The sequence below is a fragment of the Podarcis pityusensis genome, assembly GCF_964106645.2.
Source record: "Podarcis pityusensis genome assembly, chromosome: 6".
In the NCBI taxonomy this organism is placed as follows: Eukaryota; Metazoa; Chordata; class Lepidosauria; order Squamata; family Lacertidae; genus Podarcis; species Podarcis pityusensis.
This window is the reverse complement of record NC_138030.1, coordinates 62,670,982-62,698,630: the sequence shown is the minus strand read 5'-3', so window position 1 is coordinate 62,698,630 and position 27,649 is coordinate 62,670,982. Positions and strand designations below refer to the sequence as shown.

Genomic DNA, 27,649 nt, shown 5'->3' with positions numbered 1-27,649 from the left:
AATGCAGAGAAATGCAAAGAGAAGGCAAAAAACAGTCATTTTATAAATCAAGCACTCTACTGGCAAATTACGTCAACTTTGTTTCTGGTCTAAAAAAATACTTACGTTTTTCTCTAAGCAAAAATCAAAACCAAAGCTTTTAATCACTGTTAGTAGCAGTGTGTATATGTGTGTGTGTTTAATGCAAGCCAGGCACAGTTTTGAACTTCAGCACCAGAGCAATCCACCCACAGTGAATAAGAGAATAATCAATGTAATTTTGTTGAAAGGAAACTCCTGGGAAGAAAAATTAGCTGAAACCAGTGAATCCATCAAGACAGAACACAAGAGACAAGAAGTGCAGGCGATGCAGTGCAGTTAGCAAGACGGCTTAAAAATGTTTTTAGCACTGGTGCTAGTGTAGTGTTAGTTTTCTCCCAGACTGTCACTATTTTGCCGGAGGGGTTCAATTACACACTGGAAAATTTAGATTTGTGCAATTCAGGTAGATTAAAACGCACTTGTGCAACAAACCCACTTTTTAAAAATAAAAACAACAAGCAGTCTGTTCGGGTAAGAAAAGCAAAGGGGAAAATGCATTAGAAAGTGTATGATAATTGACAGGAAGTTGTATAACCTGCACAAAAAATCAGGATGAATGTTCAATAAACAGTGGGTGTTGTATAACCTTCACACACAAAAATCAGGGGGGGGGGGGAGCTTAATAAAGAGGACGTCTGGAGGTGCCCCTTGTCTCACACTAACTTCGCCCCCACCATGGGAGGGGGTAAAAGATGTACCTTTGACTGTATGGGGTAATAGCTAACTTGCAGGAAGACCACGTCCTCATTTAAAACAGGGTACATGTGCAGTCCTGCACTGAAAAGGCAGAGTTCATCAGGAACATTAATATTTGTTTGTTGAAAAGGGGAGCCATTTGGGTGGAGTATCTATCCTGGTGATCATCATGGTTGGTTCTTGTTTTTCAAACACTTAAAATGGCTACTTGAGAATGTGGATAATTGTCTGGGTTTATTTAATGCACTAGAAACCTTCTAATTCATTATTTCATTCGGTCTGGTGACTTGCAATATTTCAGTGCCTGGACTTTTCTTCGAAAGCGGATATCCATCTGATTTCAATTGCCTATCCAGAGATAGATCTTTCCCATGGACACAATTACTGAGGTTCAAGGAAGGAAAAAACAACAAAGCAGGGGCAGTTGTGGGTGAATGCAGGGTCTCACTTACCTAGTCCTCTTTGGGCAGCTAAGTAAGAATCCCATTAAGTCCCAAAGAGGCCCTGTATAAAACTGCTCTTTCTGCATTAAGGCCAAACTAGGTATGTTGGGCAAGCTGCCCAAATGTCTGTCCCATTCACATATAAAGAGGGGCAGCGGTTGGGTTGCCATATTTCAAAAAGTAAAAATCCAGACACCAAAATTATTAAGCTTTCTTTGGCAAAATTCCCCCACAAAAATGTCATTTTGGAGTTATTTTTCAGGAACATTGGCAAAAACAACACTGCTGACATGGATCAACATGCGTGCGGATTTTCCCAGACATTTTAACAATTTCCGCCTGGACACTGCTTCTGACTGCAGTATTCCGGTTATGTTTGGGAGATTCCGGATATATGGCAACCCTCACGGGGTGCTGAAGAAAAGGGACACAGGAAGGGAAAGGAAAACCTACATTCTCTTCCACTTGATGTTGCTGGACTCCATTGCTTTAAGTTGTTTTCTCTGTCCAGTTCTACTACTGGAACTAAACCAACCTGGAAGAAAATGAAAGCTCTGGAGTACAGAGATATAAAGTGGAGGAGAGCCAACTTTTGCTCTTCTCCCTCATGCACTCCTTTTCACATAATGTCTCCTAACCATGATTTATAGGTGAACAGGGCAGACGTATGGATAACATACATGTGGCAGCCTCATCACACCTAGTTTGGCCTTTTGAAGAGTAGATGACTGCAGGGAAAAACCAAGAATTTCACGTATTCAATTGAAGTGTAGATAAAATGCCTTGTTTACTCAGAATAGAATCACAGAGGAACATATTTGGCAACAATTGCCTTATGCCTTCAATTAATGTTTGGCAAAGATATCGCAAGTTGCTCAGTGGGTATTACAATAGTTTAAAATTGTATGACTTAAGAGTCTCCTCCAAAAATATCCCAAACATTTTGATAAAATAAGCATTAGTGTGATCATTCTGGAAGCCTGCACACATTTTAACTCTCAAATCTCACACTGACGTAAGAGGGGAAAAGCAGCAGCCTAGGCACAAGGGAAATTTAATTTTATTTATGTGTATTGAACCCCTATTTCCACTGAAATATGCTCAGCAGATGCTCAACAGAAAGTCATGCTGAACCAAAAGCTAGCTGATGAAGATGTGATGCTTTATCTGGGTCTGGCTCAAAAGAAACAGTGATTACAATGACAAAAGAACAAAAAATAATTGCATGTATTCTCCCACTGTGAGCAGACGTGATCAATACCATTGGTGTTATCTGTCTAAGTCATGTGCAGAGTAGATATGTGTTTTCGGATATCACACCCCCATGGTTTTGCCTTTCTGGAAAGTACTGTATTTTTCTGTGTATAAGACTAGATTTCCCCCCTAAAAAATAATGTCAAAAATGAGGGGGCATCTTATACACGGGGCATCTCCCCCCATTTTCTTAAATCTGAGTCCCCCAAAATCGGGGGCGTCTTATATATGGGGGCATCTTATAGATGGAAAAATACAGTAAGTCTCCAGAGGATTAACAATATATTTAGTCGCTCAAGAAAGTAAAAATCCAATGAAATTCTCCCTTTATTTCAACAGGTATTCCAGAATGCAGAGAATAGAAAAATTGTGCAAACACCTATAAAGTTAGAAAAAAATATGGTTTTCATTTCTCACTGGAACACAACTAATCTCCACATAGGCTGTTAGGGTTACGTTATCTCTCATTAAGACGGAAAGGTTGAAATCCAAAGAGGAGCAAGTACTTGGTAAACAAACTGCAAGAAGCATATTTTAGACTTCCCTCTGGTGGTGGCTTTTGCCCTTCAGGACTGGTAGGGCAGACATACAATAAGTAGAGTTGTAGTCAATGACAGAGTCTGTAAGAGGGGCTGGCTGAGGTTCGTGGGGCAGTGCCCTATTCAATGTAATGGACATGCCTCCACTGCTTCTTCCTCTGAAGTGCCTTTTTTATATCTATTCCCACCATGACTATATAAATATGGAAGAAAGGACCAGTCTATTAATTCCAACCAGGTTCCAGGTCTATTCTGGAGCTTAATGATGAAAAGAGAGAGAGGTTTCTTCAAGACATCCATCAAGACCAAAGGAATGTCAGATTACAGGGTCTAAACAAACAGCAAAATAAAACTATTTTTAAAAGTTTTCCCCACACCAACAAGTTTCAAAGTATTGTAAAATGGATTGTGCCAAAGAATGTGGTACATAAAAGTTTTCCCCAAACCAACAACTTTCAAAGGATTGTGCCAAAGAATGTGGTAAATTTAAGTGAATCATATGACCAGTACAATGCCACATGCTGAAATAATACTTAAGTAAAATATAGCTGTTGTTGAGCTGGACATAACAAGAATCGTCTGAGGGGGAAAGATCACAATGAAACTCCCTTCTTCCCCCCTTCTAGGGCAGCGGCGAGGGGCTTCTAGCTGGTGCGGCAAATGAAGTCCCAATTTGGCCTGCAAGACCAATTCCCACAAATCATGCCAATTCACAACCAGGAGCTTAAAATGGCATTCAGCCCGTTTGTCTGCAGTAGCAACCAAACAACTTTCTAAATAAGCTACTTCCATAAATGATCGGGACATTTTTTTCTCCTTCTTCTTCTAAAGTTGGGGAGGGGGAATGCCCTGAAGGTCCTTCTGAGTAGAAATCATCATATGAATAAATCCACCATGTAAATCAGATTACACTTCCTAGTCTCTGTTGCGTTTTTCACCAAAACCCACAGAAACATACCTCATGGGGAAAAGATTAGCTTTCCAGAGGATATGAATACATATAGAATTGCCTTACAGAGTGCATTTCAAAAGAGATTTTTAAAAATTTTGGCTGTCTATTTAGCTAGAAAAAGTAGCACTAAATGCTTTGTAATATATACGCAAGCTTTACTATTGTTTCTTTTACCCTGCTATATGGTGCTACTGTTGTAATAATTCAGTATGCAGCAGGTTGTGGGCTATATGTTTACCACTTATGCAAAATATCTGGAAAATAACTCTGGCAGGAGTTAGGAGGCCAGCAAGAAAAACAATTACCATCATGATGTTGCAGTCAGAGACCTTTTTCCCCCAAGCAGTTCACACGGTGTCATGATCAATATTGCATATTAGTCTGAGGAGAGCCTGCTTAATTTAAAATCTTTTAATGTGGCTAACAAAACCTGGGAAAATGTTTCCCCAACACGCTTGAAAAAGAAAACCCATCTTTAGAAGAACACCTCTGCATAGTCATCTTCTCTTCAGTCATTATCAACCACACACCCTTATGATATACCAGAGATAAATATGATAATTACAAAAAAAGTTCATTTTCTAGTGTGTTTTACATTATATTTTCTATCATTGTATTGTTGAAAATTGTCCTTATTCTGGTCAAATATTTAAACTATCAAAAGTTCTTCTGATTTGTAACAAAGAGAAGATATAGGGAATATATTTCCCCCCCTGGGATTCACAGAACTTGGTTCGATGAATATTCAACCACCATGAAATTTAATGTGCAGATATTACGCTTCACATGGAAAGCTCCAATGTTGCTTCTGCATGAGGTTTGCAGGTCTCTTCTCTAGCACTCTTCTGCTAGAGGACAGATGATGACTGGCCTTTGTGATTCCACCTCCAACAGCAGCACTGTGTGATATGTGGAAACTGTCCCAGTCATGGTGTATAAAAGGGCCATGTATAACAGCAGAACATCCTAAGGGCACTTTCATGCCATAAAAGTCTATTTAAAACACACCCTTTTTGAGTAGTCTTCAAAGGAAGAGGTTGCAATTTAGCTTATGTCTAGTTACTACTGTTCTGGCCAAAGCACTCAAGGTGGGTTACAGGCTATAACAATGACTTACAAACTAAGAGAGAGGATAGAAAGGAATGGGAAGAGGAAATTAAACATATCCAGCTACAGACTTCGATATTATTACATAATGAAGTTACATAATGATGAGGCGGAGGGACCATTACAGGAAGCAATACAAGGAGGGGCGAAGCCAAATGCATATGTGTCCTAGTCGGGCTAATGGAGAACACTTCACAATATCACATTTCTTTCTACTGCAGCTGTTTAAATAGCTGATCAAGCAAGGAAATTTTCAGAGAGGGGCTACAGCAGTATATCAGGATGGAAATTTTCAGAGAGGGGCTACAGAAGTATATCAGGAAGGAAATTTTCAGAGAGGGGCTACAGCAGTATATCAGGAAGGAAATTTTCAGAGAGGGGCTACAGCAGTATATCAGGAAGGAAATTTTCAGAGAGGGGCTACAGCAGTATATCAGCTATATACTGCAGTAGGCATATAGGCATATAAAATGCAAGCCTTAGATTGGCTTACTGGCAGCAGTCCTTTTAGGCGCATCTGATACATGCCTGACCACACACACAGACATCATGCTGAACCCAGAACGGACCCAAAAATGACACAAAAAGGAGTGGAGCAGGACATGCTTGCGCGGGCTCTGCCAACATGTGCAGGGGTCCAGAACATACCCCCCCCACACACACACAAATTGGTTGTTGCCTGTGCCTGGAAGTTCCAGTAACATTAATGGGGATGTGAAAAGAGACACAGCACAGAGGAGAGACCATGTACAAGGGCCATGCAGAAGGATAGGGTGGATCATGCCCACTGTTTACGGGTCCTGACTTGTGTGTGCACAGACACATGATGAATGCACGTAAGCCAGGAGGCAGTACAGTGGGCATGACACTCTTCCCCTTCATACGCTCATTGCACACAGCTTTCAATGTTATGAGAAAAGCTTTAGGACTCATTTCACCTTAATAAGGAAATCCACACAGCAGAGTTAAGCTGAAAATGTCAAAGGGCTTGTATTTTGCAGCAAAAGGTGAAATTTCAGGGAGTGTGACGTTCACTCTGAAAGAGCGGTGCTCCTCTAGAAAAAAAACAGGTCCTTTGTTGGAAAGCTGCTATCCCTCAACCTCCTGTCAATGAAGTTGCAAAAGGAAGGGAGGGATCTTGCTGAACTGTGATATCTTTGCTGATCATTTTGCTTAAACTGATGCTGCAACTGTCACTTTAACAAAGTGATCTGAACCACAACATAACTGAACCTTGATCTTGTCCCACCCTTGGAAAGAGATAGAGTAGACTGTAATCCACTGAGGTTAAGTACACACAGAGAGAGACATTTTTCCCTAAAAGAACATCAGCATGGATGCAGGAGAAGGCTTTCCATGGGGAAAGAGCGCTATATTTTGGCTCATTCCCACCACAAAGCCAATTCTCTTAATTACTTTCCCTCTTTTTATTATTACATTTTTGTGCTCTACTAGATTGCTTGCAACCCTTCTTGCACCTCCATTCATTCTCTGAGAAATCTCTGAGTCACAAGGTTCATATTTTCAGCAGTGAAAGAACAAAGAACGATTTAATTTTAGGGAATATTGGTCCCAAGAGGGTTATACAGGCTTGAAGCTATTATTTTGCAACTATTTATTTTCATGCCCAAAGTCCAAAGGGAACAGTTTCCTGGTTTTCAAAGAGGAAAAGATCAAAGAATACATCACAAGGAGGTAAATTTTGATGGGTCTGTTGGAAATTCAGCCCAACCGCTCAAAATGAGGCTGAACAATAGAGTCTACAGTTACAATAGTCCCACATGTATCTATGCAATACTGTACCTAATGACAGTACTGACATGGACCAATATCCTCATGAATTCTTAGGTGCTCTAGCAGAATTTTGATAGCTACAGTGGTACCCTAGGCGCTGAGGTTTTACCCACAGTGCCACCCGCGTCCCTTGATGTGTGGTAAGCAGTAATTAATAACTATTTGGTTCTGTCTCTTTTTCTGTCTCCAACGTCCCAAGAATTTATTTTGTCACATTAACCATCAAGGTGTAATTTACTTTCATCATCTCAGTGGTGCTTGGGTTGTCACTGCTTATTGCCCATGTTATAAATTCAGCTGTTACCACTGTAATACATTTTTAAGTGTCACTTCTCCAAGTGCAAAAGGTAAATGTTTCAGTAGGACACATGTGGCATGACCTTTGTAAATCAAATTAAGCTAGCTGCCCTCAATAAATAGGTCATTTCCAGTTATGATAGCAATGTGCCAAATTATCCAACCTTATATTTAATCCGTAAAGGTAAAGGGACCCCTGACCATTAGGTCCAGTCATGACCGACTCTGGGGTTGCGGCGCTCATCTCGCTTTATTGGCCGAGGGAGCCGGCGTACAGCTGCCGGGTCACGTGGCCAGCATGACTAAGCCGCTTCTGGCGAGCCAGAGCAGCGCACGGAAACACCGTTTACCTTCCCGCCGGAGCGGTACCTATTTATCTATTTGCACTTTGACGTGTTTTCGAACTGCTAGGTTTGCAGGAGCAGGGACCGAGCAATGGGAGCTCACCCCGTCGCGGGGATTCAAACCGCCGACCTTCTGATCAGCAAGTCCTAGGCTCTGTGGTTTAACCCACAGCTTGGTCTAAATCCTTATTTATAGTACATATTTAAAATCCAGTAGATGTACAGAACAGTAATCAAGTGGCCCTGATCCACTTATAATCTCATGCAAGAAACCCCCAAAGGATTAGACAAATACTTTGGAAAGTGAAGTTGCCCACCTGCATTGCTGTACATTAGATGCCTTACATCCATACGTATAATGCTAAAGTATATTTGAATGTGAATCCCTCGGCAATCTGCCCATGTGGTTCTGAATGTGCATTCCTATGCAATTTGTCCAGGTAGTTTTAGATCTAGCAAAGAAATTATAAAGGATAGAAGTTGTTTCTCCATAGCTATTTTTCTTGATAGATTTAGGCAAGTGTATTTTTTTTGCTAAACTTTCATTTTATGCTTTATTTACACTATAGAATTACAGAGTTGTAAGGGACCACAGCGTTTATCTAGTCCAACCCCCTACACAATGCAGGCTGCGTAATGCACGAAGCATTTATTGTGTCCCCAATGGATAGCCACATCCTCCCAAGGCAGTCTTTGTTCCAGTCCTTACTGTTCTAACAGTCTAGAACAGTTCTTGCCATTAGGTGGCTTCTCCCAGTGTTTAGCCAAAATCTGCTCCCTTGCAATTTCCACCCATTGGTTCTAGTTCTACTCTCTGGAACAAAAGAGAACAAGTTCATCCCATCTTCTGCATGAGGGCCCTGAAGATATTTGAAGACAGTTATTCAAATGCTGGCTGGCCAGCAGAAAAATAGGGCAGAACTATTACTTCTTGTGGCCTGGAAGCTATGCTTCTGTTTATGTAGCCTGAATTTGCTTTTTTAGTCATCATGCAGAATATTCTCCTTGATTTGCAATCCTTAATCATCCTCACAGCTATTCAATAAGATAGATAACTCTGATTCACATCTTACAGACGTACAGGACCATTTTCACTGCTGAGCAATCTAACACCCAAAAACAATATTTATCCAGGTTATCACCCTGGTTTGTTCTGGAATTGACACTTGACCTGGAAGAACAATTAAAGAACAGTTAAAGTTGGGTCATATTTAGTCACTCTTAGGTAATTAATGCACAAGTGGTCTTAAACAGACCATAGGCATTCATGCCTCCCCTCTCTTTCACATCCAGATTCATAGCACAACAAGAAACAAAAAGGATTATAGACTTGCAGTTCATAGCAGGTGCAAATAGTTCAAAACATCATTCACAGGGGCATGTCCGCCTTGTGTTTTTAAGCAACCTTTGCCAGTGCTGTGTGTAGCATGAACAAATGGATCCAAACCACAAGGCTGTAAATTCTCATGTAGGGAGAACTATCATGTATGTAAGTAAATCATTGTTATGGATATATAGCAAGTTCCATGCTTCTCCCTCCCACTTTCTTCCTGAATAAGAAGCAGCCATGGGAAGCTGAAATGGAAAATGGAAAGGAGAGGCTGCTTAATCCTAACCATTCTTGCCATTTGCTGAAAATTGCTCTTTTAACCTGGGCTTTCCCTGCCAGGGGGAGATTCTGAGCAAACAAGCAGTAGAAAAGGAAATCATTCTTCAGCCCCTCCCTGTTCTGGTTCTCTGCTCAAAGCTTTGGCTTCCTAGCTGCTCAACAAGGAAGAAAAATTAGAGAATTGCCCATCATGTGTGGTTTGGCCCTTAGGCAAGTAATAAAAGCTTCTTGCGTAAATTCTGTCTTGTAGCCTATTCATGCCATCCCTTTTAGACAGGTACAAAGTACATCTATTATAGCTTTAATAGTACAAAATGTCCTCCTACAAATTGTGCTGTGAATATGAAGAGTATTAATAAAGAACAGCTAAGAATGAAAAGCTCATTGTTAATATCACAATTATACAATTCAAAATACTACACAAAATATGAAAATAAACTCGGACATTGAAATGTATTTTGATGCTCATATGACAGGTTCATTCATCACAACAACATTCAGCACATCAAAGTTTGTTAAAATGAGAAGTATGGTTAAGGAACTGGGGTTCTGTAACCTTGAAATTTTATTATTTTATACTGTTATGTTTTTATCGCTTAGGGACAAACAGAGATAGACAGAACCAGCAAAATTTCAGAGTACGCTGTGAATAAATCAATTCAAAATAGTCAAGATAAAATTACATGGCTAAGTAAAATTAATTGGTTCAAGTGTGTACCAATTATGAAGCAATCATCATGGAAATAGCAGTATCAATTAACATAAAATTGCCTGTTTAGTTGTTGAATGAATGTGAGTGGTTATATGGTGTTATATTTAATATCAGTGTTATGAATTGTATAAGCTGTGATATTTATTTACAAACAACAAGAGGGAATTTAAACCTGAAATTTTGTTTTTGGTCAGAACCGTGAGCTATGTACAGGAAAAACAATGGTTATTTCAACATGTGCAGAGCAGGTTAAAAAGAGAGAGGATGAAATTTTCCTCCAAGTCTGAAGCCCATGGGCACACAGTGGAGATCTGCTATAGTGCCTGCCAGGTAATCCTATCTTCTCTATGTTGCAATTGCTTATCAAACAGACAGCTGTCCCCTCTCTGCTAGTTTTTATCAGCCAAAGGGGGCAAGGGTAGAGAGCGCAAGTGGTCGCCCTGACTGATCCAAGCATTGGGTTGCCATACGTGTTGAATTTCCTGGACATATCTGGAATACCGCATCCATCAGCATAAAATCCATGCCAGCAGCGTCGAATTTGCTGTTTGGATTTTCACTGTTTGGAATATGGCAACCCTATCCAAGCACCCTTCCCACGTTCTTGAGCCTTGCTCACTGAAACTTATCCAACATAACAAGACTAGACAGTGCTCTGGACACAACTCAGGATTCATGTGCTGTAACAGATGCAAGCCATGCTGCCCTAAAAATGCTTTGCAAACAAGTCACAGCAAGCTACTGTCGTTCTGTCAGCTGCCTAAGGCCAGACTTTAAAAGGCCTGCATTACCCAGGAAAGCTATGCCAGGCGGCATAGTGAGGATGCAGTGGAGGTAACAAAGGATGCCTTCGTTCCTGTGCCTTCACTGCCAATAGGTAGGCTCAATGATGAGCCCTCACCACTGTTTGGTTGGATTCAGCCAGATATTTCCTCCACTTGCAGTTGTATCCAGCTTGTTTCCTTGCCCTAAGCTCTGGAGTATACCAGGGAGCCAAATGGGCTCCATGAAGCAGGAGGAGCAGCTCAGGGACAAGTGCATCAACAGTTTGAGCCATTCAGATGTTCCAGAGGTCAGGCAGGACTTTGACAGGAGCCCGTCATACTAGCTAGAAAATCCCCCAGAGCCGCCTGGAAGCTCACTCAGTCCATCAGCTTCCAGGGGCAAACCATCCTCATGCAGAGCGGGAAAGATGATGAAAGCCTAAATCTCAACAGGAAGTGATCTGACCATGACCAGAGACTGATTTCAATGTTCCCTACTTTCAGATCACCCTCTTCCTGCGCAGTTGAGAAAACAAGGTCCAGAGTGTGGCTTGCCACATGTGTTGGACCGGTGGCATGTTGAGAAAGCCCCATGGGTGTCATGACAGCCATGAAGTCCTGAGCCACCCCAGAGCCACTCGCCTCAGCATGGATGTTAGTCCCCCAAAACCAGCAGTCTGGGAGTCCTCAACACCACCTCTGAGCCCAGCTGTGTAAGCTTAGGCAAGGAGAAAGCTGAGCAGCGAGGTGGGAAGCAAGACAACAGAGAGGGAGAGAATTTCTGTAGAACACAGCAACTTCCCCTCCTCCCCCCCCCCCAAGTCTGCCCTGATGCTAACCTGAGTACCCAGATGGGCACAGGTCGGTGAGACCAACTCCAACCTGCTCATCCACCCAAGTCTCAGTGATACAAACCAGATCAACCTCCATAATCAAATTGTGGATGAGGGAGGTCTTACTCAGAGTTGACCTGCCAGCCCCATGAGCTGCCATAGATGCCAGTTTTCTCATACCTCTTTAAGCTTTGAAATTGTCAAGCAGAGGCTAGGCAGCACACTTCAGATGGATATAGTTGCTGTCCCATAGACTTAAGTACCCTTCTTCATTTTAAATAAGATTTGAAGACCCAATAAGCATAAACTGATACACCAGCCTTCTTGTTCACAAAGCACTTGATTTGAGAATATGTCTTCTAAGCATTAAATTAAGTTCACAGAAGAAAGAAAAAGTAGGGAACCAATATTTTGGACCCAACTATTGTTACTATTGGAGATTATGAAATACATTCACACTAAATGGAAAACAGCTTTTCTAAAATGTTACCCAACAAGTGAAGAGATAAATTTGCAGAAGCAGCAATTTTAATGTAACTTTCATATGTGATATTTGCAAGTAGTGTGATTTACAGTCATGACAAACCAAAGCGCTTCAGAGGCATGGATTATTTTAGTAGAGACATAAAAGCTGGGAAAATAAAGTATCACAAAATGTATCTGTAGATGAGAGATTACTTTTCTGTCAAATATGCTCCTTGGGGTAAAAAGTATTAGTATTTATTAAGCATCAGTTTGTTACGTGTCATACAAAACTCAGCAACAGATGACAGACTCAGAGGGGCTACACTTTAAGGCTTGACTAGGGACTACATTACAGTACAATAAAGTTGGAGATTGATAATTACTTAGGATGCAGGTTTGCAAAGGCAGCAGATTTTTTTAGGCAGTAGTTTAAAGAAGAGGATGGGAGATCAAACTCTACTGCTGATTGCTTGGGACTCTCTTTTTCTGTAAACTAAACATCACCTGTCTCACTTTCTGTATTACACTGCTTTATCCAAACAGAGTGAATCTGTCAAGTTTCTAAAACTGCAACCAAGAGGGTCCACCACACAACATTGGCTTGTTTTCAACAGACAGCAATGGTGCCATCAGCACAATGGCAGTGGCTTAATGTAAACATTAAACACTATGAACTACAATTACCAAATAGGAAGGGCCCTTTTTGATATGCTGGAGCGCCATTCCAAATCACAGCTAGATAGACCAACAAACTAATTTGGTATAAAGCAGCTTCCTAGGCTCCTGTTTTGAGAGCTTCATGTAGCACCAAACTTATGGTCATAGTGCAGGCTGCCCAATGATGCTCAGTTTGCATTTGGCATCTGAACAACACAGTGCCTTTATAAGCAATTGCAGAGTTAGTACAAAAGGGCATCCCATCCCAACTTGCAGATCCCACGTGAATGCAGGCTGACTCCTCCCTCTGCTGGGCCTAGACAATGGGTCACATGCACTGGGACACACAGCACCAGTACAATGATTTCCTTTGCCTTAGGTTCTCCCACGCTTAAAATTTTCTGCTGTCCCCGGGGACATTCCGGGGACAGATTTTGTCCAGGGACAGATTGGTGGATCCGGGGACTGTCCCCGGGAACATCTGGTGACCCTACCCTATAAGAAAGTCTAGTAGCACCAACTACCAGGCTTCTACCTTAAGGACAACTTCTATTTAGGATACAAATTGGCTTCAAATGTATCATAAACTTGAGCTTTGCAGAAATCCAAACAAACATCCTGCTTTGCCATAGATATTCATCAGCTTCTGATAGTGACACAGATGCAATTGCTGGGATGGGATTTCAGCACCATCTTTTTTTGGGGGGGGGGTTGGGGTAAACTTTTTCAGAATCTGCAGGATCCTGTCCTCCTCACTTAGTTCCTCAGGCTTCCTCTTTACCACCCACTTCCCATCACTCCCTTTCTTCCACTCCTCCTCCCACAAACGGGCAATTGCAGGAAAATACCCAACACTTTGTGGCTTATTCCCCTTGCCTTGAATAAACTTATTCTGTCAATGCTGAATGGAGTCTTTGTCAAAGAAATCCAATTAGAAACTAAGAAATCAATCCAGCTTTTTGGTAATTTGCACCACCTGCTCTTATTGTACTTGCTGCTGAAGTTTTTGTTGTTTTTCTACTGGGTTTGTTTACAGGTTATTGAAATTGCTTTATTGAACAGGCTTTATTGATGTGGTTGTTGTTTGTTTGTTTATGTGATGCCTCTTTGGCACCTGATGAAAACCTTTTAAAAACTATATTTTATAGTCTAGGACTTTCAGATTCAACCATAAGTGAGTCAATGTAAGAAGGGTTAGGACTAACTTGTGGTTGATTTTGCCCTAGTGACAAGACTTAGCATTTTGGCCATTTTTTAAATTCTCATGCCTGAGGTATAAGGCATTTCCTATTCTGAGAGATTTGTCTGTATTTTTATGAGCTGATTATGCAAAATTTAAAAATATATGGAAACTGATCAAATTTAAACAACAAAAAAATGTAGATAAGTCTTACCTACAGACAGAAATTGTTTACTTAACAATGCAAGTGCTTCAAGAACACCATTATAAATCATGAAATCACTAGCAGGAAATCATAGGCTTTGTGAATACAAGAAGTCAAACCACTGTCCATATTTGCTTTTTAAAGGCAGGCTGGAATGGCAAAAATGAAAGCCCTATTGAAATGCACTAAAAGTGTGCTGGATCAATGTCTGCTTGGGAGTGTGCATGTGTGAATGCTGCCTTTCCCCAATGTGCTGATAGGTTCTTTATCCACAGAGCCAAATCCACAGGGATTCCCTGGGTTGGTTCTACACATGTTTGGGCAATATTGATTTATTTATTCAAAATATATCTTGCCGTTCTGTCTACTGAAGGAATTTGAGGTGGTTCACAAAAAATAAAATGTAACAAAACACACAAAACTAAATTAGCAGAGGCACAGGTCAAAAACAATGTCCACAAAAGAAGATTGGGTCCGCCACTTGCTTAAAAGAGCAGTGCGCCTTGGCATTATGGCACCAAAAACAAGCACGGAGGGAACCAGGTGCAAAAACTTCTAGAGCTCCAGTGCTACTTTTGACAGGACTCTCAAGCCCAGCTTGAGTATAGGCCCAAACAATTAACTGCTGAGAGAAACATGTAGTCAATTAAAGCTGCCCCCCACAGCTGTTTTCCTACAAAATTAAAGTTTACCGGCACCAAATATGGACAATTTCCCAAGACTGATTAAAAAAACAACTGTTTGCAGATGGGCAACAACTTTTACAGATAGCATAATAGTTGTACTATGATGTTAGTTCTGTGAAGTACATTTAAGGTACATAAACCATTAGGGGGTATTTCTTTAACTTAGAAAACTAAAAGGATCGTGTCAGTATTTGCAAATCATAAAGACCTATCAGTAACTGGTTAAGATTAGGCAGAGGCTGACTTAACGGGAAGGAAAGATGCATTCGCTTTACCTAGTTTATAACAGAAAAATATTTCCAGAGCCATCAAACTTAGCTTTCTCAATCTTCATCAGGTGCCCTTCAAACATTTTGAACTATAACTTTATCAGCCCCAGTCAGCATGGCCAATGACTGGGGATAATGGGAGTTGTAGTCCAGAACATCTGTAGGGCACCTTGTTGGCTAACTGACTTACAAGTTCCATTTCAGACCACAACATTTCATGCTCATATGAAACTCAGTCATTCTAGTACACTTTCTTTTTCTTATAAATTTATCCCCAGAGGTGAATTAGAGGTAACAAGATATGTGGAGCAATTCCACAGAAAAAGGTTAAGAAGCTATCCTTCCATTCAGGGCAGAGCCCCTTCTGTGAGGAAAGGGATTGATAACCTGTAGTGTAGTTTCTGCAAAGGGAAGGTAGAGGGAGGTGATTGTGCTGATTCTGCGCCACTTCTCTGCAGTACATGGTTCAGGAGGTTCAACAATGCTCTGGAACACTTTTTTGGTGTACTAAAAACAACTTGAGTTGTGCCAACCAATTCTTACTCCAGGGGATATTTGCCACAGAATAAAACAGGTTCATGAAATCAAACATTTAATATAGGAAAGCTTTAACTCTCCTATATAGCCAAGCTGGAAAAAGGTTACATAAACATTAAAATGACACCACTGAAGTACCAAAGGGATAATGGACTTTTATTAATTGACCAATATTCAGATTGTAATACTATTTTTATCCACCCCACCCCCCGTCAAACGGTCTTGATACATGATCCAAGCACTAAATACGAATGTATTTTTCATATTTTTCTGAAATACTCTATTTATTAAGGGTATGGGAGATTGTCATGGTTAAGAATATTATGGCAAGGAAAACTCTAGAAATGGATAACAGGATAATAGAACATTCTACCTATATTTATAATGTGTAGCTGCTATGAGGTGTAAAAACTGCTTGCAAAGTGTATACAAAGAAGCCCTGGTTGACAGAGTCAAGTTCTTTGATAATCAGTAACTCCAGAAGATTTTTTTTTTCCAAAAAAATCAACAACAATTATTTCCCCATTCCCCCTTTAAATTATAACAATTGAAGGGACACAGTTGTACAAATCAAATTTTAAAATGATTCTGATTGAACTCGTCATGTCATCTAAGTAGCCATAGCATTACCATACAGAAAGGTAGAATGGGTTTGTTTGTTTGTTTGTAGGAAACCAAAGGGCTTCTATTAAATAATAAGAGCAAAATGGGGGCTTAAAGTTCCAACCCAGTATGCTATGCACTACTTACCTTCAAAAGTCAAATAAAACTTTCCTCTGTCAAACCAGACGAGGGAAGGCTGTTCATTCTCTGTATGGCCAGGAGTTGAAGCGGGATGGGAAAGGTTAAGGAGAAGGGAGAGAGAAGGACATAAGTGTAAGTCACAAAAGCAGGTTATTAATCTCACTACAGGGGAGGAAGAGGCGCTGTGAGCTGTTAACGTGCAAGGGGGAGTAGAAGGGAGTTTAAAACAATTTTCTTGTTTTATTTTGGGAAACAGAAAGCAAAAAAAAAAAGTAAAAAAATGGCAAGCTATGGAATCCTAAATGGAGATAATTTTTGCCCACTGGATTGCTGCCTACGTGTTTGTGCGTGGAGGGTGTGAGAAGTGTTCTGTTGCTGCAACAGACTATTAGTATGTTTGTTTTTTTGCTGTACTAGCTTTGGGCGGAATTTGTCACACAAGGCCTTGTCTCCATTTTAAAGATGCTGCTGTAATGTTGGAAGATGCCTCTGGGTATGAAAACAACATCTGAAAATGTAGCACTAAACTTTATTACATGAACCTGTCTTGAAGAAAAAGGCTGGTAAGGGGAAAACATGGCAATGATTCTGGCACTCACATGCTCTTGAGATAAGCATGCATTATAATTCTGAAAGTATGTTGCATGGATCTCCCGTATGGGTGGGCTTCCAAAGGCGGCATTTATCTCTGGTTTGACAGTTTCCCCTAAAGGTGCTAAATTTGGTTTAACTAACTACTGGGCAGGATTTCTGGAATGTTGGTTAAGTGCATGATTTTATTGAACCATATTATTTGATAAAATTCCAAACTGAACCAATAAATTAATATTTAAAGCTACCCTTCTCTCTCTCCTAGTCAAAAATTACCAGTTACTTTGACTCACAATAGTTTAAAGAGTCCAGGGTACATGTAAAACAAACTAAAAACACCTAAGGAAATACTACTGCTGAAGCTAAGAACATGTGGCCTTGTAAGCTTCCTTGGAAGCCTAGTCTTGTAAAATAAAGGTCGAGCTGGGTAGACAGAATATACATATGGGAAAGACCTGCTCTTGAGTAGTAGCATTATCCCTTACATAAAAAAGAACCACAAGTCAAAAAATTATCACCTCTCCAAAACTCTTGCCATTGGGAAACTGGCATGCTATATGCTGCATTTCTGAGTTTGGCATGAGTTCCTCTCTTTTACATATAAGTATATATTTGTATGCACTTGACACTCATGGTGGTGAGGGTGGCAGTGAAGGAAGCATTCAGATGACAATGGCTAGGATTTTAAATCCAGATTTCTTGAAACCACTCTGCTAGTACAGTACCTGCAGGAGTTTCACAATGCCTTTCAAACGTGAGCAGTTTGTCAACATAAGCATCATCTTCTGAAACCCATGAGCAAAAGAAATGTAAAAGAAAAACAATGAAAACACAAATTCCAAATGAAAATCAAGTAGCTGTTTATCAACTAAACCACAAACATTACAATGAAAAAAAGATCATAGACATAGAAATGGTGGACACATCTCTTTTTATTATCAAAATCATATGCAACAACCACCACAAGAACCCAAAAACAAATACAAAAAAGACAAACAGTAAATGAAATAATTTTGTGTCATATTTCCTCAGACAAACTCTCCATATATGGGATAACCTTTAGAGACTGGAAGAGTTGCACACAGGGAAGTCACAAAGGCTCAGAAATTGTGCTTCTTATGAGCTACTTAGGCCATAATTGTAGGGACACTTACTGGGAGTAAGTCATATTGAACTCAATAAGGCTTATCATAATCTTACTCTTCATGAAGAATTTTATAATGAGTATCCAAACCCTTCCATGTCTTAAATCAGGGGTAGTCAGTTTAGGAGTGCTGAAGAAACTCTACCTGCTGAAGTGTGACTGTAGCCCAGGGATGGAGGACCTGTGTTCTCTGGATGTTGCTGGACTACAACTTCCACCATTTCTGACTGTTGACCATGCTGGCTAGGGCTGATGGGAGCTGGAGTCCAGCAACATCTGGAGGGCACCATGTTGACTACTCTTGTCTTAGATCCATAGAATTTAAAAGGGGCTACTGCAACAAGGAAAAGTTCCCTACACTCTAAGCATACCTGGCAAAGGGTCATTTACTCTTGCTAAAATCCTCTTAAAAAACCAATCGTGTTCCACTGTCCAATCATTCCTACAATCAAGAGGTATTTCCCAATGCTGAACTCAAACTGAGTTTGCTATAACTGGGACCCATTGCTTCTTGCTAATGGCCTCCCATTTTTTTTTACTCTGCTAACCTGTTCAAGCCTAATAGTATCCCTGTAACCCATTAATCATTGTTCTCTGAAACAGGGAAAAATACAAAGGCCAGATCTTTAGCACAATTTTTTGAATCCTATGGTTTAGGATACAAACCAAGGACTCAAACTAGCCCTGGCTTAATCGGTCTGAAATTGCATTAGCACCTGAGCTCTGCATGTCCCACAGGAATTGCTGTTCCCTCTCCATGGTAAACGCCTGCCATGCTTTTGCCTTGAGCTGGAAGCTTTTTACATGCCAAGCCATTCAGCATATTAAGCATAATTTACTGCATTAGTTGTTATGGGCCACAAGAGCAGATTGGCACAATCCAGTCTCATCCAACACATGATCTGACAATACCACTTGCCTATTTGGGACAGGTGGAGCTTTCTCTGTTGCCAATAAACATGCATTCCTATTTTCAAGGAGTAGATGAAAAAATTCTCATTATTTTGTTCCAGAAGCCAATAAATTCTGGAAGCTACCTATATATTCTCACAATATGGAAAACTAAAGGGAGATTTTAAAAATTAAGGTACCTGTGGGGAATACGGTCCTTCCCTCCGTCCCTACTCAGGGAGAGCATTGAGGAGAACACAGAATTTGAGCATTTAACAAAGATTTCCTTTTATTTTACTACAGTGAATACAATTCTCCCCACAGAGACACAGACACCCAACAATATCAAAGGACAAAACAAGTTGATCTAATATTAATGTAAAATTGTGCCTGTGTTTAACACATTCAAGAAAACACTCCAGAAATAGTTCATCTTGTCTAAGAGTGTGACTATTTCCTTGGCTATCTCTAGAAGCGAATCCTAATTTCAGATTTTTTTTAAAAAAGGATGCATAAACCAAGCAGCCTCTTTTTATAAGCTGTGAAAGTGAACAGGCTTGCACATAGCATTAAACCAAACCATGGCTTAGCATGACTGTGTGAGCTCCCAGAAAGGAGCTTGCAGCTGCTTTGCTGCTCCCTGGTCTTTTTTGCTAATGTGCCATGCTGAGCTAAACCAAGTTTAAGCTTAGCATGTCTTCTGCACCCGGACTTAAGACCAGACTGTCTCCAGACTAGCTATGAGCTGTAACCAAGGGTTAGATGTGGTTAGTCTAGGGACCATAACCATGATGCCTAGGTTTGAGCAATGTGCTAATCAGGGTTACGTGGCAGCAAGAAGAACTCAGGAACAGCAAAGCAGCTGCAAGCTCCTCTCTGGGAACCCATGTACTCACACTAAGCCTTGGTTTAGCTTAGCGTGACAAGCAAATCAGGCCAGTCAGTGGGAAGTCCAACTATAGTGCTCATGACAAGACCTTCATATTGCCAGCATAAAGAATGCTCAGGCTAGTCACTATGAACAAATACACAATAACTAAAAATAGCTGGGATGTACAAATACAAACCAGAAACTCCTTATTAGCTATTTCAGCTGTTTTCTCAATCGTTTTGTATTAAAGCTTCTCTTTAATACACCCCAACAAGGGTGGTGAAATCTCCAAGGCCATCTGTAAAAAAGGCCACTTAGATAATTTTAATAAAATGCCTGATTACTCAATCAACTTCAACGTAAGAGCAATTTCTCTAAAAATCATATATGGCGAATGAATCATGTTCATGTCAAGACTATGAATCAAAGGCCTACTCGTGTTCTTGAATGGTTAGTCAAAAGCATGTGGCCTTCAAAGCTTGTAATGTTTTAAGTGTGCTGCCACCTAAAACTTGGATTATGTACTACCCTATCACAACTGCACATTCACATTGCTTCTAAAGTTTAGGTTAAATATTAGGCTTTGGGGTAATCTATAGCACTTTTAAAAGGTTGTGTTTGAAAGAGTGTCCTTGGCTATTGAGTAACTGGTTACTTCCATCCACTGAAAAAAAAACCTTAAAGAGTATCTGCTGGAGCTCATAAGCACAGGCTTTTAGAAAGATTATATAAAGCCTTTCTTTTCAGGCAACCCTTGTTTGATACTGATTTGATGGATATTTTAATGGTTGTTTATATTTGAACTGCCATCCGATTTTTCCAATATTGTATTTACAAGTTGGATGTACTGGTAGCTTTAGAAAAGACATGTAACTTTACAATAGGCATAATATAAATATTATGTTTTAAAATAAATAAATGGTTTGACATTTTTTGTAGTTACCACATCTATGAATATCAATTTGAAGGCTATCTAGATTTGTGGAATCATGTTGAATAACAACAGAATAATCCTGACTCTAATTCACCTTGACTTTCACAATTGTTATCCTAAAACCAAACAGAAACCAGCAATGGTCTCTATGGATCATTGGTTATTTCTTTTAAAAGCAACAAAATTTATCTAGAGGAACTTTACATCCATTAATGAAAATGTCCATAGTGACAGAGTCATCATGTTCATGCTTATATAGGGGGAAAATTATTATTTCAACAGAAAATTGTGTTTTCCTCCCCATCACCTATTTTACCTGCACAAAACCTAGGCTAACGTTTCAACTTAAAAGTAGCCCTTTTCACAAATCAGTTGGGCTTGATTCCATTGGAACCTTATGTTCTGAAACACAGTTACTGATAAGAACACACAACAGTGTGTCATAAAAACTACTGATCGACATCAGTTTCAGACAATTTACACCACCCCATGGAACATAATACTTCACATACAAGGAGTTGAGCCACTGATGACACAGCCTCTTAGTTGATAATACGATATTGTTAGTTAAGTATTTGAAATGCTATTCAGTACTTTGACTGATATGCATTTATATCACCCTGGTCATTGCATTGACCAAAGGACATAGGTACAAAAAGGGAAACATGAAGTCTGAAAATTGCATTAAGCACTCTTCCCCACACACTTCCATTTCACACACAATAGGCAGAAAGAAACAAGAGTGAACGGGTTTTTCAAAAAGACAAACTAAAGCTGAAAGCACTTCAAACCAGGTTCAGCATTTAACAAATTATCACTGGAGGCTTGAATATATGCCCCAGTTGACAGCATCTTCATTTTCTAATAAGCAAAACAAGTATCTATGAATTACTATGACTGAGTGAAGACTAAACACCACTAGTATGGGAAGTCAGTAGTATGCTCAATGTCTATTACTCAAATGAAGACAAAACATATCCATTTCAGCTCATTCAGATTTTTGATTTTTTCCCCTTTCTTGGAATATCCAATTTGTTGCCATTCTGAGTTCATTCAGAATAGTCAGAAAGACAATTTGAACAGCAGATCAAGTGCCCGTTCTCGTCTACACAGATTAGAAAATGCTTGATAAAAAAATTGAGGTTAAGAGGCACACAGCAGGAACACTACAGAAAGAAAGTTTAGACTAATAGCAGAACGGGTCCAAAGGGATGTAAAAGAAGGGAAAACCAATAAAAGAAAACAACCTGGCATACAGTGAGAACTGAAGGTGACAGAGATGGTCTGTAGAAGAGCAGAAGTGTTGATGAAAAGAGACGCAGGTCAAAAAGGAAAACCAGGAGTCTGCAGCACAAAAGAACTATATCAGAGAGAAGAAGGTGGTTTTAAGGTGTAAAGAAGATGAAGAGTATTGTAAATGAAATAAAGAATGACAAAGAGAATTCAAATATATGTTTGTCTGAGAAGGAAGTGGAGCAGGGAGCAGAAAGGAAGACCAGAGAATGAAGCAAAAAATGAAAAGCATCAACATCCAGGCATTGCCAGCCACAAAACATTTATCACTTTTGACAAGTGTAATCTAACCTCAGCTTAAGAAGAAAAAAACATGTTTTCAGTACAACTTTCCATATTTTCAAATTTCTAAGAAACTGGATTTGAAAAAGTTTAGAACTTTTTGAAATTTTTCATGTGTACCGTTTCTGCAATCCAAGAAGCAAATACAATTGGTTTGTAACATTGCTTTTTAATAATATCTGGTTCTAGAGTATACTTTCTGCTCCTGCTATCCTTTCCTATTTCTCCTTACTAAGATTAACTTTGTGTTAAACATTATTCATTTTTATTGCATTTATCTAGTTTTGCTACAGCTAACTAATCTAACAATGATTTATATTATTGCCCAATTGTGAGACTATTCGTCCTGCTTTGCAGCCACAGGAGTGACACAGTACTGTAAAACATTTTCTATCTATAGTGGTCAGAATTCAAAGGGAAACATGACTGTTCCACATCTCCAATGGCTTCTAAGAGACTTCCAGGAAATGCTGCATTGAATACTAAACTGTTGCTGCATTGAATACTACTAAACTAAAATACTGTTTAGAATTTCCCTCCTCCAATTCAAAAAGCAGTTTGGTTTGTAGGTAGAATAACTTTTCAGCATAGAAAACCTGCCAGCAGATGAGCTCCATTCTTTCCACTTTCCTGATCTCCCCTTGGAAAGTCTCCGATACCCAATGAAAACAGCTTCGTGATCTTAGCGGAATTTAGGAAATTATTGGGGGAAGGCACAGTTTAGGGAATAAAGGGAGCCTATGCATCCCTTCAGGTCCCTGCTATTTTATACACAAATATACATTGCAGTTACAGCAGTCTACAGTTAATCAAGAGTGCAATTCTCGTTTACATTAAAAAGTGCTTTAACATAACATGACCATGACAATGAAAACAAAGGAAAATATAAACCAAATAAAGGGTTTCAGAAATTAAAATATTCAAGCCATTCCACTCATGGAACCTATTCTTCAAACAAAGAAAAGCTTTTCGTTACCAATTGTTGGAGTAGTAGCTGCACTCAAGGAATTGGTGGACGATATGGAAGAGGTGCTTTCAGCACGTGCTAAAGGTGCTATCGGAGGAGGGCTGGAAGAGTGAACCGGAGGGCTAAAAGGTCTGGACTGTAGACAAACACAAACAAGATTAAAGATACACACAGTGCATTTCTGAACATGAACTCAAGCAAGAATACTCATAACTGCACACACTATCTTCTAAGGCCCCTAGAACACCCAGAATTAGTCCTTTTACACTGAGTGGATTTACAGATCCATTGATTTCTCAGCTGCTATTTATTGATTACTAGCCCAATTGTGTAGCCAAAGGTTTTACTGAGTTCTCTAATGCACGTGATCTATATTTGTAGTGCAGATGAGAAACATGCTGCAGAATGTAACTTTTGGGGGATGCATCTGAAACTGCAAACTATGGTGCACAAAAAACAGCTGACAGGTGCAAAATTAAGCAATGGTCCAAAATAAAATCACTGGGTTGTTTCACTACTGGAATCCACAATGATGGATTACTTTTCATATATAGCAGGGATGGCTACATAGGAACAGATATGAAAAGAGCATGTGGATGGTCAAGGATGGTAATGGTAAATGAGTTTCTTTCACTTTGTGAATGTGTACTTGGAATCCATGGTTGGCTGTGACTTCCCAAGATTGTGTTTATACATAGTGGAAAGTATATGCACATCTGTCACATGACAGGAACAAATATGTACACTTTTTCTGACAAAACAGTGCTTTTCATGTCAGAATAGTAAAAATTGAAGCATCCCTTTGGTGTGCTTATATATGTACAAGTTCAAGTGTTTCAGAAAATGTGAAAAGATACATGTCATCACTAGTGTCAGACAATTTCAATTTAACTGGGGCATAGCAGCTTTCTTGACCTTTCTTGACCTCCTACACAGGTGTAATAATTCTGACTTGTTTCTGGCATGACCAACAAAACTAGCCTGCAATTTCAAATGCGGACTTTCCATAACAATCTGCCTATTTACCGTCATCAACAGAGATTATTCTCTGTATGGTTTCAAATAATGAAGGAAATCAGACACTAGTTAGGGACATGGCAGAAGCCATTTGTTTATTAAGAATTCTCTATTTGTCTGTACCACGGTGAGCTGAAGTTATGTTGTCTCAATTTAATTAGTAATTTTGAAGAAGCTAAACCTACCACATCAACTCCAGGCTTCCCTGGAGGCAATTTTGGACGAGATGGGGGTCTAGGTGGAGGAGGAGGGGGAGTAGGGCTGCTGCAGGATGCCAACGGGGTTGCAGGTCGAGCAGGAGATGATGAACCTGAAATAAACGTACACTATAAACAAGGTGTTGAGCTGTCCTTACTGCAGTTCTTACCCACCTTTATCAAAAACCCCAACACATAGCAGACCATCAAGCAAACAGTTGCCCAAACAGTTTTTGACTTAGGCTGGCAGCTGTTGCATAACAAGACAATTCATATGTGTAGATGGGAATTGGATAAGATCAGAAAGTTGCTAAGTCACAATAAAAACAGAAAAGCTTATTTTCCTGCTTTTATGCCAATGGAAGTTTCACATGCTCTTGGCAATGACGATATTGTGACTACAGTTAACACACTGCTCCTACATAAACTTCTTTAACTTAAATGAGGAAGCAGCACTTGAAGTGAACCCACTTTAGATGAAAAAGTGATGTCTAAAAATACCAAAATATTGAAGTTTTTGGGGGGTATTCCTGAAACTTACCCATTCCATATTATGCTCTTGCAATAAAAGCATAATGTGTTCTTGTTATGCAAACGTAAGTGGTGCTGCAACAGAACGCAATGATGTAACAATGGAACACCCATTTATTCTTAGGGAACAATGGTGTACAGAGAGCAAGCCTGGCACAATTATTTTCATGTGATTGTAACTGTAAGATGCTAGCAAATAAGAGAATAGCTAAGAACACTAGAATGGTGAAAAGACTGATGTTACAACGACTTGGAATAAAATGCAGATATTTAGAAATTGAAAAATAATCTCTCTCATCTCACTGATGACTATTGAACAAAAAAGGAGGTTAAACTACAAAAGGGAAGATTATGGCAGTTTAATAGTTATTGATACGTATCAAAACACAGTTCAGCAATTCCATAGCAACTTATATAATTTCCTATGCCAAAATAGGATAAACGTTTTCTAAACTTAAGAGTAGGAGATAACAATAGAAAATGACTGAATTAGAGTCCAGGTTACCTTCAGTGGCATCTAAGCTACAACAGTGCTGCTCCTTTGCACCTGCTTGGAAACATCAAAAGTCTGCTGTCACAGGAGGAATTCCTGCTGTGTCTTCTTCCCATTCTAGCATTATTCTTCCTGGAAGTTGGAATAATAGTAGCATGGGAAGGACTCACAGCACGGGCTCCTTGTACATACTGTGAACATATGACAGATGTTACTGAGTGACGCAGGAAGGAGCTATGCTGCAGTGGCTCTCATGCTGCTAAAGGTAGCAAACCCCCTCCCCTCTTTATTGAGCCATTCTGGTGTGTGACATTTTGTACCTGTCCCTCCTTCCTCCCAAGGTTAAAATGGCAGGTATTTGTGAATGGTAAAAGGCAAAGCCGTATTCCAAATAGAAAAAGGAAGGGGAATATATTCCACATTCAACAGACCACCAATTCCTAAGTCAGTCAGTCCTTTAAAAGTGAAACAAGATATTTTACATCCAAGTTGTGTATGGGTTGGTTTTATCATATCAGCATTACAGTGTTGATCGTAAGCACTGACTGCATTACATGCTTCATGCAGTCAATGGAACACGCACACAAAACACACAGCTATCAGAAGATGATTGATGGAGTTTTAAAAATATAAGGCTAGATGATTATGTAATGATGCTGCATTTGCTAAGCATGCCCTAAATGCTTCCTTGCTTAAGGTAAATTCTTGGAAAAGCCTTGGTCGTTTAAAATATTTTGTATTTATTGGTGCATGTAAAACTCCATAGTGCCAAGTACCAAGTTCTGTGCACTCAAACCACTATTTCCCCTCCTCATTAAAACAACATAAAACCCCAATTATGCAAAACATGCACTACACAAATATTAATCCCAGATTACTGAAAAACAAATTATGGCAGCATGTGTGACCCAGGTCTCATAGAGCTACCAGATTTGTGTCCGATGAAACTTCAGTGAAACAGATGGAAGTTTTGTAAGAACCCATCTGTCACCTCAGTGATCAACTAAAAGAGGACCTCTTACTACAGGAACAACATTAGAGTTTTACATTTAGATGTTAAAAAATGAAACCTTTACAACACCTTGTAAAGCAGATATATATATATGAAGATATATATATTCACAGATAGAAATCACTATAGTTAAAACAAATATGGTTTCATTGTATTGCTGCAATTGCAGCTACGCTAAAAGTAATCTTCCATTTCAGCATCAGACCTAGGTAGGTTTCAATGTTTTCTACATCGATGGCATTTCACAGCAAGAATAAATTCAATTAAAATTCATTTACCGGTAGTTTGCTAATCTTGAATCTCTTAGCTTGATTAGACTAAAGTCTAATCAAGTTGTAGTTTTGGTGATAATTAAAACCTTTCTTATGAGTTATTAATTGAATCTGATCAGCTTCCTGTTTGAGCTCTACTAAAGAGTTAAGAAAACAAGTTGCATGAATCTTCATACTTGCCCAGTATTGGGACTCATTATTCTGAGCGGGCCTTGCATCTGCCTAAAATATGCAGAATATTAAAGACAGCTGTCCACACTTGGAAATAATCTTCCATATACAGACCAGCTCTAGTGAGAGCGCACACAGAGAAAGCTCTCCCACTTTCAGCAACTTGTTTGAGTACCTATCTTAAGAAGAATGCACTCACTGAAACTCCTCCAAACCAGAACTACATCATGTAGGTTTTTAAGTTAGGTAGGGATTGAGTCCTGGGAAAGAAATGGTACATGTATGCATGCATGCCTAGATCATTCTAGGTATCCTTTTCTCCTTAACTGGATTTATGAAAAGTTCTCTGCCTAAGGGCTACCAAATGACCTCTCTTGCCCCCAGTGGCTCTCAGAGAGCTGCATGCACAGTAGACAATGCAAAGACTCTCTTTCACACTTGCATATCTTGCAACCCAAGGTTGTCCTGAAACAATTACTCCTGCATTTTTTCCTGCTAATTCATCACCCACACTCACATTTAAAGCTGAGTTACTTACTATGCAATCCTATTCATATCTCCCCAGAAGTAAATCATCTCAAGTACAATGGCATTTACTTTGAGGTAAGTTCATATAGGACTGCAGCCCTAAGGTGTGTGGGAGGATGTGCAGCATGTTTGCTAGATAGTCACAGACAGGGGATTCCATGATGTCATATCTATTAAACCATTGTGGTAGGAAGGGGGAAAATAGAACCCTTAACCTCTACTTCTTCCTGTCACTATGAAATCTGTTTTCCTACCTGCAATGGGGGAAGACATAACACCCATAACAA

The 27,649-nt window shown here is 39.6% G+C and overlaps 1 protein-coding gene across 23 annotated transcripts in view; it reads right to left on the bottom strand.

The window, feature by feature from the left end:
* SGIP1 (SH3GL interacting endocytic adaptor 1) overlaps positions 1-27,649 on the bottom strand; it is a 139,702-nt gene that overhangs the window by 19,121 nt on the left and 92,932 nt on the right. For 15 of the 23 annotated variants that reach the window (XM_081010923.1, XM_081010942.1, XM_081010926.1 and 12 more), the window contains 4 exons: positions 24,344-24,468; positions 23,151-23,277; positions 17,485-17,544; positions 16,175-16,234 (listed from right to left, as the gene is read on the bottom strand). In XM_081010923.1, the coding sequence (XP_080867049.1) occupies positions 16,175-16,234; positions 17,485-17,544; positions 23,151-23,277; positions 24,344-24,468 (372 nt within the window). The remainder of the gene's footprint in view (positions 1-16,174; positions 16,235-17,484; positions 17,545-23,150; positions 23,278-24,343; positions 24,469-27,649) is intronic. The other 8 variants (XM_081010938.1, XM_081010929.1, XM_081010935.1 and 5 more) reach the window with 2 other exon arrangements.